This window comes from Sinocyclocheilus grahami, unplaced genomic scaffold (assembly GCF_001515645.1).
Source record: "Sinocyclocheilus grahami isolate Dianchi unplaced genomic scaffold, SAMN03320097.WGS_v1.1 scaffold86.1, whole genome shotgun sequence".
NCBI lineage: Eukaryota > Metazoa > Chordata > Actinopteri > Cypriniformes > Cyprinidae > Sinocyclocheilus > Sinocyclocheilus grahami.
Genome location: NW_015505265.1, coordinates 2,070,446 through 2,084,081, shown reverse-complemented (window position 1 = coordinate 2,084,081; position 13,636 = coordinate 2,070,446). Strand labels below are relative to the sequence as shown.

The 13,636-nt window shown below is 40.6% G+C and overlaps 2 protein-coding genes across 2 annotated transcripts; both read right to left on the bottom strand.

Moving 5' to 3' along the window:
* Window positions 1–1,509: 1,509 nt before the first annotated feature.
* On the bottom strand, window positions 1,510–3,047 carry LOC107586891 (calpain-2 catalytic subunit-like). The gene is made up of 4 exons (XM_016274438.1): window positions 3,044–3,047; window positions 2,538–2,704; window positions 1,906–2,111; window positions 1,510–1,733 (listed from the first exon to the last, which is right to left on the bottom strand). Exons 1-4 carry the CDS (start codon window positions 3,045–3,047, stop codon window positions 1,694–1,696), a joined length of 417 nt encoding a protein of 138 aa, XP_016129924.1. The 3' UTR covers window positions 1,510–1,693.
* Window positions 3,048–3,141: 94 nt separating this feature from the next.
* LOC107586890 (calpain-1 catalytic subunit-like) lies at window positions 3,142–13,086 on the bottom strand. Its single transcript, XM_016274437.1, has 6 exons — window positions 12,859–13,086; window positions 12,677–12,755; window positions 12,307–12,449; window positions 4,332–4,465; window positions 3,928–4,102; window positions 3,142–3,204 (listed from the first exon to the last, which is right to left on the bottom strand). The coding sequence occupies exons 1-6, from the start codon at window positions 13,084–13,086 to the stop codon at window positions 3,142–3,144; spliced, it is 822 nt and encodes a 273-aa protein (XP_016129923.1).
* Between the last annotated feature and the right edge of the window lie 550 nt (window positions 13,087–13,636).

Below are 13,636 nucleotides of genomic sequence, written 5' to 3'. Positions count from 1 at the left end.
GAGAGAGAGAGAGAGAGAGAGAGAGAGAGAGAGAGAGAGCAAAACTTCTAAAGTTTAATACGATTTAAAAACACCGATTTTCTCCATTTCTGGAGAAGAGCGTTTTAAATGTATAATTTACAGAATAGATTTAAAGAAATAAAATAGATATAACAGGTCCAACAACAAAAAGTAATTCCATCTTTGAGCTGACATTGTCTGTCATATATTACAATGTTGTCTTTTCGTTTGCTCTGTACAGCCTACTACGGATAAGTCCCTAACTATTTTTCTAATAATGCACCCATCACAGTGTTTTGAGGCGCATGTAGCCTATTTTTCAGTCAGCTAAAACAGATTCTATTTCCATGTCTTTGGATACGACTTAGACGAAATTAGCTGCTTCCATATATGGAGAAGACCACTGTTCTAGGAGTTTGATGATGCAGGTGAATTATTAAGCTGTGAGCAGCAAGGATATGGAGTATAAAAGCGTTCAGTGCAGGCATTTGTTTAATTTTCCTGCCAATCTATACTGCTAGTTTTAATGTATTTTTAATAACTTAAAAATAAGTAAATACATTTTAAAAAATAACTTCGCTTTTGTGTTACATTTAGGGAAGCCAAAAGTGTCAACAGTGCTTATTTCATTAGCTGCCTTGCTTTTCTCTGCAAAAAGTGTATAAGCTATATTCGAATGAAGTATGCATGTAAACATACAGTAGTACCGAAGGTGTCAATGAATGATTTTGTTTGACCTTAATGTCAAAGGATGGTGTGATTATCTATTGGTATATTAGAAATATTAAAACGAATAAATACAAATAAACACAATTTCATGAATTGTATATTTATTGGCAGTAACACTTTATTTTGATAGTCCAATTTACAGTAGATATTCTACTAACAGTAAGTAACTTTGCAACTAAATGTCAACTACACTCTTAAAAATAAAGGTGCTTCAAAAGGTTCTTCAAGCGATGCCATAGAAGAACCATTTTTGGTTCCACAAAGAACCATTCAGTCAAAGGTTCTTTAAAGATCCATCTCTTTCTTACCTTTTTATAATCTGAAGAACCTTCTTTCGCCACAAAGAACCTTTTGTCAAACAGAAAGGTTCTTCAGATGTTAAAGGTTCTTTATGGAACCATTTAGACAAAAAGGTTCTTCTATGGCATCGTGAAGCACCTTTAATTTTAAGAGTGTAGCAGTCATTCGAGTATTTGTAGACTGTCTGCTTAATATCTTCAAACACTTAATTTTGATGGGTCCACAACATACAACATACTGACTATAAGAAACTTTGCAAGTATATGTCAGCTTATTCTACTAACCCAAAACCTAACCTAACAGTCTACTCTGAGAGATAGTAGGCATGTAGTTGCAAAGTTACTAATAGTTAGTAGAATGTCTAAAGTGGACTATCAAAATAAAGGGTAACGTTATTAGCAAGTAATAGTATACACCAAATAACACATTTCTAGGGAAAATGTAACTACACAGTAAATCAACCACCAAACATATAAGACATTAGTTTTAGTTTAACAGGTGTCAACAGTGGTCACAAATTGATTTCTTTGGAGGAAAAAAAGAGTAATAAAATAAAGCTAAATAGCCATTCTGAACTGAGCATGAAAGAACAAAGAAAACGTGATTAGGTATAAGTTGGCTTATTTCTCCAAGTAGCCATTTTGAGTGACAGGCTTCGCTAACATCAGGAATTGTCTTCATTCTCCTCAGCCTCTTCAATATATCTGATGTAAAGAGAAGAACTTTTGAGGACAGAAGCTAATAGACCAAACTGAAGATATTAATCACTGAATACATCAAATTAACTTTGTATTCCAAATATTTTCTGCTGTGAAGGTCTTCATTTAATGACAAGTGTAAAATTAACAAAAATCTTTTGACTGCACCACAACTTACTCAAAGTGTGTCTCATGCTTTGAGAAAATAGACAGAACGAAGGAGGCAGTTTGACCAGGATTCTCTGTGCACGGTACAATCAGGTACTCTCCTGGCTCCAGCCAGAAGAATCCCATCACCTCTCTCAAGTTTTGGAAAGACTTCATTTCCACAGGTGTTTTGTCATTAAAGAACTCAGCTGAGAACTTCCCGCTCTCACCTCTCACCTAAAGAAGAATTAGATGAGTCAATACTGTACTCTGGATATTTGACTATATATAGTCAAATATTTGTGAGTTCATATTTACTGATTTACTTAGGATGATGACTGTAGAAGTATAAAAAAGGTTGATAAAGTAGCAATGAAATGAAAGAGACACACACAAACTATATTTGTTTTATCCAGTCACTAAAAATATCTCTAGAAAAGTATATTATTTCTCCTTTTAATTATCATTCACTTGTACATTTTACGAATACGTTACAGTTTTCTTAACCAATCTGTAGCAGACACATTACAAACATATCACAAACAATAAATAACATTTTTAAAAAAATTAAACATGTTATAGACGTTTAAGAAACAGTGCTACAACTCTCCTACAATCTCTCTGAAATGTAAAACCTGCAGAACTACATCTGTCAATACTGACCATAAAAACATAGAAACCAATCATGAAGTTCTTTTGGCTACTTCTGGTTCTCTTCTCATGGTTCTGCATGAGCGACACCAGTATGTTTTCAGCACCCTCCTCATGAGTACAGTCCTCACTAAGCTCCTCGATCCTCACCCGAAACTGAGGGTTTTTCCAGAAAGTCGCTAAAACGCAGCGAAAGAGTTAGAAGTCTTTTTATAAATCAAACCCAGGTCAGATGCTTAACAATAATCATCTGCATTCTTTGTATGCTGAAAATGTATGCTCAGTAAGAGGGCCTTTGGAGGAGGTCACAGATGAAAACATCCCCAAAATCCATAATCCAGGGGGAAGTTCTTATATTAACTCATTATATTCCATACTTTCCCATTGTTTTTTATTAAGAGTATCATTATTGAAACCACAATTTATACATTCATTTATAACATATAGAAGCCTATATATTAATAGATATAAATATAAACATACTAGATATTAAAAAAATAATAATTATATCACTGTACCCATATTGTGCATGGAACCACCAGCTGTAGTCCCAGCAATCCATTTGCCAAAATTGCATTGTGATTTCCAATGGCATCCAGAGGATCTGTCCAGAAAATCAGGAGAGAGACAGCAGATATCCAAGCTTTCGAAGTTTCTGGTAAAATCTTCCATTGACGTCCTGCAGAACAGACATGTGTTCCTAAGTAAATGTGATTCATGCTTTGAGTACAGTCATATATTACAACATAAATGCTGACCAGAACTCCCCGTTTTCAAGACGTTCACGGCACTTGAGGTCCTGCTTACTCACTGTGTCCCACAAAGATGATCTGAAAGAGTTAAATACATTATACACACAATATATTTCATGTGTCATACCAGCAACACAGCAGCCCTGTAAAGTCATCCAGCAAATGCAAACAAAATAATATTTAATAGGTGAGGTGATAGGCTATTTTGCCTAAATATCATGTTTTTTTTTCATTGAGTACTGCCCTTCTTATTTCAAGATATTACATGTTTCCCAGAGGTTTGCATGTTTACATATGAGTCTCTCAGTTGTCCTCAGTGTGAAAAGATGGATCGCAAAATCATACAGTCATTGTTGGAAAGGGTTCAAAAAAAATTTCCAAAACCAATGAATTTGTGGGACCTGAAGGATTTTCCTGAAGAACAGCAGGCAGTTTAACTGTTTAGGACAAACATCTTATTCAGGTCGGTACTAAATAAACAATAGCATGCATTTTGTATGATCCCTCTTATTTTCGTAAAATAATTAACATTTTGCAGATTCTGCAAGGTGTGTGTAAACTTTTGATTTCAAATGTATTTCTATATCAATGGTTCATGCCAACAGTATTTGTCAATGAAGCATTGAATCCAGGATTATGAGAGGTCTTACACTGTCATAAGAAGCACAGCCCATGAGGGTTTGTGACTTAGCTGCACGATCCATAATGTCCCACAGATAAGTTGGGGCTTCATTCAACACAAACTCCATGTGCACCCCACCAGTGAAGTCCATCAGGGCCTCAGACATGAATCCGCCATCTAGGTCTCCGTAAGATCCGCATACCCTATAAAGCCAAAACCATTTTATGGTGCAGTGTAACGGAGTAAATATGATGTAATGTGCCCTGTCAATGTTTAAAGATGTTACTGTGTTCCTCCTCACAACAACATCCAAATCTAGAGGGCAAATCAAAGCTAAGAGCATGCATATGTTTCACACATCAATATTCTTGAGACTATAAACAATAAGTAAATGAATTCCGTCTTTATATCACAGCATCTGCTGGCACCTACTTTGCATAAGCTTTCTCCAGTAAGGTAGGCCAAAACTCATTAGATGTTTTTGAACCCACAAAAATTAGCTTGTCATCAATTGTTGGAAGCAGATCATCAATGACAACATCAATCCATTTCCCAAATCGCCAGAACTGTAAAATGAATTACACAGAGACAAAGATGATGGAAAAGGGTTAAGGATTAAAAAGAGAAACCATGTTTTCCTAATCATCAAATTCATTCAAAGATTCATAAACACCCTTACCAAAAAGTAGTATACTTCAAGTTTATTTGATTAAGTATAAGTAAAGTTCAAGTATATTTTTAAGTATACTTAATGTAGGAAGTATACAAATATCAGTGTACTAGTAGTGTACTTGTCACGAATCCTGCCCATGGACTTCCATCTGCTTGCCACCAGAGGTCACTCTTCAGTTACATTGACTCTCACACTACACAGACTGCTGCATATTACTCTGGACTGCAGTTCCCATCATCCATTGCACCAATCACACACACACACAGCCAGGGCTGGATTGGTAATCGGGCATACCTGGCATTTTCCTGGTGGGCCGACGCATTTAAGGGGCCGACAGAATGTTTTTTTGTTTTTTGCCGATGACCATCACGCAGGGACAGCGAGCAGCCAGTGGCCCATTGGTTTGTCTCCTGTATTGACAGCGTAAACATCCAATCACAATGCGCTATAGACGGAGCGATGAAGTATTTTGCTCCGCCTATATAAAGATCGCATCACCCCAACTTCTTCCTCGTCGGCTTTTCCCACGTTTTCACAGGAGATTTATCAAGAACAGGCTTGCTCTGTGGTGAGTGATGCTGGCCAAAGAGCAAGGCAGGAGGAGAAGAAGAGAGTAGCCTAGGTGAATTGGTAAAGTGCTTGATAGGGACTCGCAACGGAGGCAGGAATCTAACCTATCCTAATGTGTGTGCTTTGGCCGTAAATACTTTTTTTTAGCCAAGTCAAGTCAAGTGTGTTCATAGAGGTTTCCATGGGCCAATGCGAATAAAGCTAGATTTAAATAAAAAAAAGACACGATATTGTCGGACCTGACGTTTTATTCTTATCCAAAACAAGATGTGATATGAGTGTGATACATAGGCTACATACATACACTACCAGTCAAAATTTTTTGAACTGTAAGAAAGATCCAATAGAAAGATCCAAAGATCAGCATTCATATGAAATAAAAAGCTTTTGTAACATTATACATATACCATTCAAAAGCTTGGAGTCAGTATTTTTATTTTATTTTTTATTTTATTATAAAATAATATTTTTTGGGGAAAGATAGAAATTAATACTTTTATTTAGCAAGAATGCTTTCAATTGATCAAAAGTGACGATAAAGACATAATGTTACCAAAAAATATATATTTCAGATAAATGCTGTTCTTCTGAACTTTCTATTAATCAAAGAAACCTGAAAAAGTCTACTCAGCTGTTTTCAACATAATAATAATAATAATAATAAATGTTTTTTGAGCGGCAAATCTGAATATTTGAATGATTTCTGAAGGATCATGTGACTGGAGTAATGATGCTAAGAAATTCAGCTTTGAAATCACAGGAATAAATAAAATTTTAAAATATATTCAAATAGAAACAGTTATTTTAAATAGTAAAAATATTTCACTATATTACTGCTTTTGCTGTATATATATATATATATATATATATATATATATATATATATATATATATATATATATATATATATATATACACAGTATATATCGAAGTGGTGATGGGCCGCCTGGACCAAAAAATGCCAGGGCCGATTTTTTTGTCCCAGTCCAGCCCTGCACACAGCTGCAACCAATCTGACATGCTTTATAAGCCTGGGACTTCCTCGTTCTGATCACCAAGTATTGTTTAGCGTATATCACTCTTCTAGCGATAGCTACTCTACGGAGCCCATTCTAGTTTTCTTAATCTAATCATAGTCTTGCCTTGCCTGTTTTCTCGTGTTCTGATTCTTGCCTGTGTTTCTTGAATTTACCCTTTGCTTTGCCATTCGGACTCTGTTTGCCCCTGCCTGGACTATTGTGTATCTGGATTATCTCATTGCCTTGCTCTGTTGGATATTGTTCGCTGATCGAAGACCCACGCTTATCCTAGGATTACTCTTTGTCTTGCCTGTGTTGTACCTGTTTGCCATTGTTGAACCCATGCCTGTTTTATGACCACGTTTGGAAATAAAAGCCTTGCAAATGGATCCGCACGTCTCACGTCTCACGTCTCACGTCTCGTCGGTCCCGTTACAGAACTATTTCAATACTCCTTGGGACTAAATTGGCCCACTTTCTAGTAGATAAAAGTATACTTTTATGTATACATTAAATATAACAGTAGTAAACTTTGAGTACACAACTAGTTTACATCAATATTTTTAGCTTGTACTGCAACTATACTGAAAGTGAACTTTTGTGTATACTGATAGTTTACTAATTAAATACTTGTAGTAGCATTTTTAGTGCACTTTGAAGTGTAGTCTCAGTAAAGTACTAGTTTAGTAGTTTTATACTGCAAGTATACTCGTAAGTTTTCTTTAAGTGAACATTACATCATACGTTAAGTACACTTCTATGTCCCTATTTGGGTATTCATTTGTATATATTTTGTTATATGAATATCTGAACATACAGTATATTCAAAAGAAAGAACAGGGTATCTGCTTGTAAACAAAAAAATTTTATTCTAGCTTTATGCATTCTTTTTTCAAACACTTGTGGGTAAGTTTCATAAATAAAAAATAAAGAAATAAACAACATTTTGAACAAAAAACTGAAAAGTCTATGAATTGGATTCAGAATGATCATCAGAACATAGAGTCGATCAACACCACCTAAAATGTTGAAAGTCATTATTACCTCTTCATCGGTCGACATTTTATTCCATAGCACTACACAGTTTTGATGCTGTTTTATGTCTGAGGATCGTGTTAGATTACATGTGGAAGCATCTGTTGTTTCGGTTTCTTCTTCACTTGTGTTTTTTGGAAGTTCTGTACAGAAGATTTTTACTAGCGCTCCCTACCGTATAACAATGAAAACACAGATTCTAGGAGCACAAGTATAATGTCTCCAGGTTACGTATGTAATCATGGTTCCCCGAAGGGAACGAGACGCTGCGTCCGAAGACACTACGGGAACGCCCCCAGCGTGACCGTGCTCTGAATCACATGTGTAATCAGTCCAATGGAAGGGCGAGACGTCATAAGTGGGTGACGTAGCGACCAGGAAGCTATAAAGGCACGTGAGGTGGGACCGGCTTCAAATTCAAGGAATGAAGCAAGCGCTCGCAGGGATGCCGGAATTATGGCTCTGAGACGCAGCATCTCGTTCCCTTCGGGGAACCATGGTTACATATGTAACCTGGAGACATTCCCCTTCAGGAACTTGAGCTGCGTCCGAAGACACTACGGGAACGAGAATGCCCACGCAGCCAGACTGCTCGTACTGGACACATGCAATTAAGCTTCTGCTGGTCTGGCTCCCTGAAGGGAGGAGGACAAAAGACCTGCAGCACGATAAGCTGTGGTATAACCGAGGGAACCTTCGGGACACACCCCGCTCGAGGGTAGAGAAACACTTTGGCCATGCCGGGTGCAAAGTCTAAATAGGAAGGGGCCACTGAGAGGGCCTGAAGATCCCCAACTCTCTTTAGAGAAGTAATAGCTAGAAGAAAAGTAGTCTTAATTGTCAGGAAGCGATCAGATATTTATTCAATAGGCTCGAATGGAGACTTACAAAGAGCTTCTAGCACCACAGCCAGGTCCCACGTAGGGACGCGAGATCGTACTGGGGGCCTCAGCCTCAGCGCACCGTGGAGGAAACGTGTAACTAGGGGGTGTCTGCCCACTGACTGACCACCGAGAGGGGTGTGGTAGACCGCTATAGACCTTCAGGATGGAGTGGGTCAACCCAGCAGAGAGACGGGCCTGCAGGAACTCCAGCACTGTACCAACCGGGCAGTTAACTGGGTCGAGCTGACGATCTCCGCACCAAGAAGTGAAAAGTTTCCACTTCAAGGCGTACAGTTTCCTTGTGGAGGGAGCTCTGGATTGGAGGATGGTCTCAACAACTTCGGTTGAGAGAACGGAAGCTACAAGCTGTGCCCCCTCAGGGGCCACACCCCTAACTTCCACAGCTCTGGGCAGGGGTGAAATATCGTGCCCGCCGCCTGTGAGAGGAGGTCCCTCCTGAGGGGAATCTCCCATGGAGAGCCGTCGAGAAGGGAAATCAGGTCCGAGAACCATACTCGGCCCGGCCAGAACAGGGATATTAGTAGCAGACGGACCCCGTCCTGGCGCACTCTCTCCAGAACTCCCGGGAGCAGAGCGATCGGGGGAAAGGCGTACAGACGAAGCCTCGGCCAGGTTTGTACCATAGCATCCAGCCCCAGTAGAGCCGGATGAGTCAGAGAGAACCAGAAGGGACAGTGCGGTGTCGTCTGAGTCGCAAACAAGTCCACCTGAGCCTGGCCAAAAATTCTCCATATCTGCTTCACCACCTTAGGGTGAAGCCTCCATTCCCCGGGCCTCGGCCCCTGCCTCGACAGGACATCTGCTCCTATATTCAGATACCCAGGAACATGCACTGCTCTCAGTGACAGGATTTTTTCCTGGGACCACACAAGGATCTGGTGTGCCAGCTTGTACAAGGGGCGCGAACGCAGGTCTCCTTGGTGGTTGATATAAGAGACAAGAACCAAGGTTTCCTCCACATGTCCAAGGCACGTAGGCATCACCACGTGACCTTGATAATGCGAAGCAGATTCCCCCTCGGGGAAAACCCCTTGGACTTGAGCCACCACTGTAGGGGTCTCATGTACAGCAGGCCAAAAGGTATCACGTTGGACACTTGCCATTAACCCCAATAGTTTCTGAAACTGCTTGACAGTGAGTGACTGGCCTTCTCTGACTCTCTTGACTACCGTAATGATCGACTCGACCCAAGCAGGAGACAACTGTGCCCGCATCGTGGTCGAATCCCACACAACGCCCAGATAGGTGGTCCTCTGTAATGGAGCAAGGACACTTTTCTTGGTGTTTAGTCTTAACCCCAACTCCTTCATGTGAGCAAGAACAACATCTCGATGTCGAACAGCCATCTGCTCCGATTGAGCTAAAATCAACCAATCGTCGATATAATTTAGTATGCGGATGCCCTGGAGTCGCAGTGGAGCCAGAGCGGCATCCACACACTTCGTAAAGGTGCAGAGTGAGAGTGCTAGGCCGAAAGGAAGAACTCGGTATTGGTAAGCTTCGCCCCTGAAAGCAAACCTCAGGAACTTCCTGTGAGTGGGAAGAATGGAGACATGAATGTACGCGTCTTTTAGATCTATCATAACAAACCAGTCCTCGGATCTGATCTGAGACACAACTTGCTTGATGGTGAGCATTCTGAACTTCAGTTTCATGACTGAGCGATTCAACTGACGCAGATCTAAAATGGGACGCAGCCCCCATCCTTCTTTGGAACAAGGAAGTACCGGCTTTAGAACCCGGACCCCCTGTCGTGAGGAGGGACCACCTCGATGGCCTCCTTCTCAGCTCGAGTTCCTGAAGGGGAACTCAAATATATTTAGACTTCCCTTTCATGGGAACTTCGAACTGCGTCCTCTAGGGGTCGCTATGGGGGAACACCTCGTTGTGACCCGTGTCTGAAGCATACATTGAAAAAACACCAACTCGTTGGCCGGCGACAGCCATGACGTCACTACCGGTGCGACTATAGTGTAAACAGGCGCCGGGAGCACACATCATTCTCTTCTTCGTCTTCATTGACTGTTTTGTTTGAAGCGTGCATTTCTGTGGTAAGAGCGATCTCTATTCATCTCATTATGGCGATCCGTGTTGACGTCTGATGACACACACGATCTATGCGTTGTTTGTTTGGGCGAAGATCATGCACGCGATGCTCCGAGGGGGCAATCGGCGTGCACTGCGAGCATTTTTTCCAAGGGAGAAGCTCCGCTCTCGTTTGTCTCTCTTTTCGAGGAAAGAGGGGCAGCCATCTGATTCCCACGATTTAGGATTCAAAAGCTGAGGCTGTGCCTTCCAAAAACCTCCTGCCCTGCGTATGATGAGCTTTTGGAAATTATGGATCGCGCCACGGCAAAACTTTACTTGCTGTGAAGCGGGTGAAGAAAGTGACGTCGCGAAGTATCTTGATAGTAGGGGTAGGAAGAATCGTGGGTCAAAGGAAGGTGAGTAAAAGACCTAAGGGATGTGATCCAGACAGGGCGTCAGCGCTTTTGTCCGGATCAGAGTGATACCTTAGTATCTACTCATTTCCTTCGGGGGTCTTACATCTAACCTTATCTTCACCTTCTTAATTCCCCTGTAACCACCATCTCTCCACCTGACCGAGGTTAGGTGGGAAATTTCCTGCATATTAGTCTCCTATGCTGGACCTATTAGGTTTGGTTGGTTCTATGGCTTCATAGTGACCATCTTACTGAAGGTTCGGTCTAGAGGCTCCTTCGGACAGAGCTCCGACGCGGGAACCATGGTGGGTGAGTACGATCCATGTCTAAATATATGTATATATAAATATATATATGTGTGTGTATCTAATGAGCTGGTGGTTGTGTGTATAACCCTTCTGCTAGTTTCTTTGCAGTGTTTCCCGGGACCTGTGTGTTTCTGTCACTTTTCTAGGGTAGGTCCTAGATGGGCACCCCCTCTGCTGGGTTCAGAAACCGGGTGCTCGACTTGCAGTGTTTATTTCACTCGTCGATATATGTCCAGACCGTAAGAAAAGCCGGGTTTTGGCTTCATACTTCCTGGATCATGCAGCCATAACACAGGCTTTCCGAATTCAGAGGAATAACGTTGTTATTCGTGATCATCAGGCCCCCGGCGCATCACTGCAAAAATTTCCTGGACGTCCGGGCTGGAGTTACGCTTTCATGCTACCCTGACTGGTCTACCATATCTGGGTCGCCCTGAGGGGCTTCCCGATCACCAGGATATCCCCTCTTGCTGAGGCATCGAGCGGGAGGTATAGGTGGCATTACGAGAACCTTCCTGTGTAAATGCTGTCTCGGGCAGTGCTCCCCTCACCTTTGAGGGTTGTATTTGAGCTTGCCTCTCCCGTTTGGCCCAGTACTACCGGGTATCTGTAAACAGATGCTTGGAAAACTCTAAAATCCACATAGCTGGTAAGTATGCACGTTATGCTTTGCCCACTTTCTAAAATCCACATAAGGGGTAAGTATGCACGTTATGCTTTGCCCACTAAACTACTGCTAGCCGTTCCAGCATTGGAACATGCTGTAGGTCGAGCCCCCTTCTCGGCTGAGAATTAGGTGTGTTGCTCCCACAGCTAAGTAAATTATTGCTAGCTGTTCCAGCATTGGAACATGCTGCAGGTCGAGCCCCCTTCTCGAATTGAGAACTGGGTGTGTTGCTCCCTCAGCTAAATAACTGCTAGCTGTTCCACCATTGGAACATGCTTTAGGTTGAGTTCCCTCTCAATTGAGAGCTGGATGTGCTATGCGCAACAGCTTCGTGCTCTTTCTGAGTGGTTTAAAACCCCAGTTCCGCAAGAAGTGAATGATGTGTGCTCCCGGCGCCTATTTATACTATAGTCGCACCGGTAGTGACGGCATGGCTGTCGCCGGCCAACGAGTTGGTGTTTTTTCAATGTATGCTTCAGACATGGGTCACGACGAGGCGTTCCCCCATAGCGAACCCTAGAGGATGCAGTGTCTTGTTCCCTACTCAAGGAACCATGGTTACATAAGTAACCTGAGACGTTTTTATAGTATAAGTCAAGTATATTTAAATGTAATTTTAAGTATATTTCTGAGAAGTACACAAAGCCCATTTCTGAGAAGTACATAAAAAGTAGACTAAAAGTATACTTTCCTATTTTTTTGTTTAAAAGAAGTATACTAATAGCACACTTGAATAAACTTCTTTTTCGTAAGTGCATTCAAATATCAAATAGGTATTAAACTCACCCTGAAGTGAAATATCCCTGCATAATTGTTGCTGAATGTCTGGCCTGCTGGAAGGACTTGGTTTATGATATGTTTCGTCATAAATGATGTCTCCTCATCTTTTGAGATTAAAGCCCCAATTGAAGCCAAAAACCAGCAGTTCCCTAAAAACAAACACAAACTTGAAAATCGGAATGGAGATTTTCATATGTGTATACACAGTACAGGAAACAAACATTGACAAATCTTACAATGAATGTGATTATTTATGCGTGTTTTATCATACTGTTCATACATGGTTATTTTAGTTGATGTATAATGCTACTTAGAAACTGAGATAATGACCGCTTAGAGCCCATGTCATAGTATATTCAAATAAACCCAAACTTACCCAATTTGAAGCCTTGTTCGTAATCAAACCTGGACATTCCATCAATAGTGAAGAATGGTTTACCAGGTGACACTAATTCCTGTTCAGACAGAATGAACAAAGTGTTTTTTCAACACCTTAAAACATGGATATAGAGTGAAAGAAATATAATTTATTATTGTTTAATATTATTGTTTACATACTGATGGTCTCTTCCATATGACATTATTATAGTCCAGCTTAGCTTCTTTATTCAGAGTGCCAATAGAGCTGCTGTTTGGAGGGAACAACTCATCTTTGTACAGCTCTTTTCTTCTGAGAGATTTCTGGAGCAGCTTCTGATAGTCCTGACCCAGGAACTTAACAGGATTGGTAGGAGAACCCTCGTCATGTTCAGTTGTCCTTTCGTGGCGCTCATGAGGAGGAGGCATTTTTCACTCAGAGAAGCCTGTCGTCTGAAGACAAACTATACAAACAGAAAAATGTCTCAAAGTTGGTATTTTTAAAGTCATGTATTTAAAGTTAAAGTCATGTATTTTAATTGAGCTGTGACCTTCTACAGTACTTTCATATTATCCTGCCCCTGTTCCTGCCCAAGTGTTGTAATACTCAAGTATCAGTACAATAAAACAAAAATTAAAACTAAAAAAGTAAAAAGAAAATAAAAAAAAACATATCTGTACAAATGGATTAAATTAATTACAATTTATAAATGAAAAGGATAAAAGTAAGAAATACATCACACCTGCAAGGATCTGGTTGGTCAGGGAGTTACCGTAAAAGACTGCTTTTCTTCCCTGTGTTTGGTTTTATACTCGTCACCTGTGCAATATAGTTTTTCTTTTTTTCTTTTTTGCTATACATCCCACCCCTTACTTTGTGTTGAGATAGTTTTTCCTGCCATTCAGGTGACTTCATAAGGTAAAGCATGTCAGTGTGTAAAGAATATTCAAATTTTCTCACACCTACAGTACGTGATGT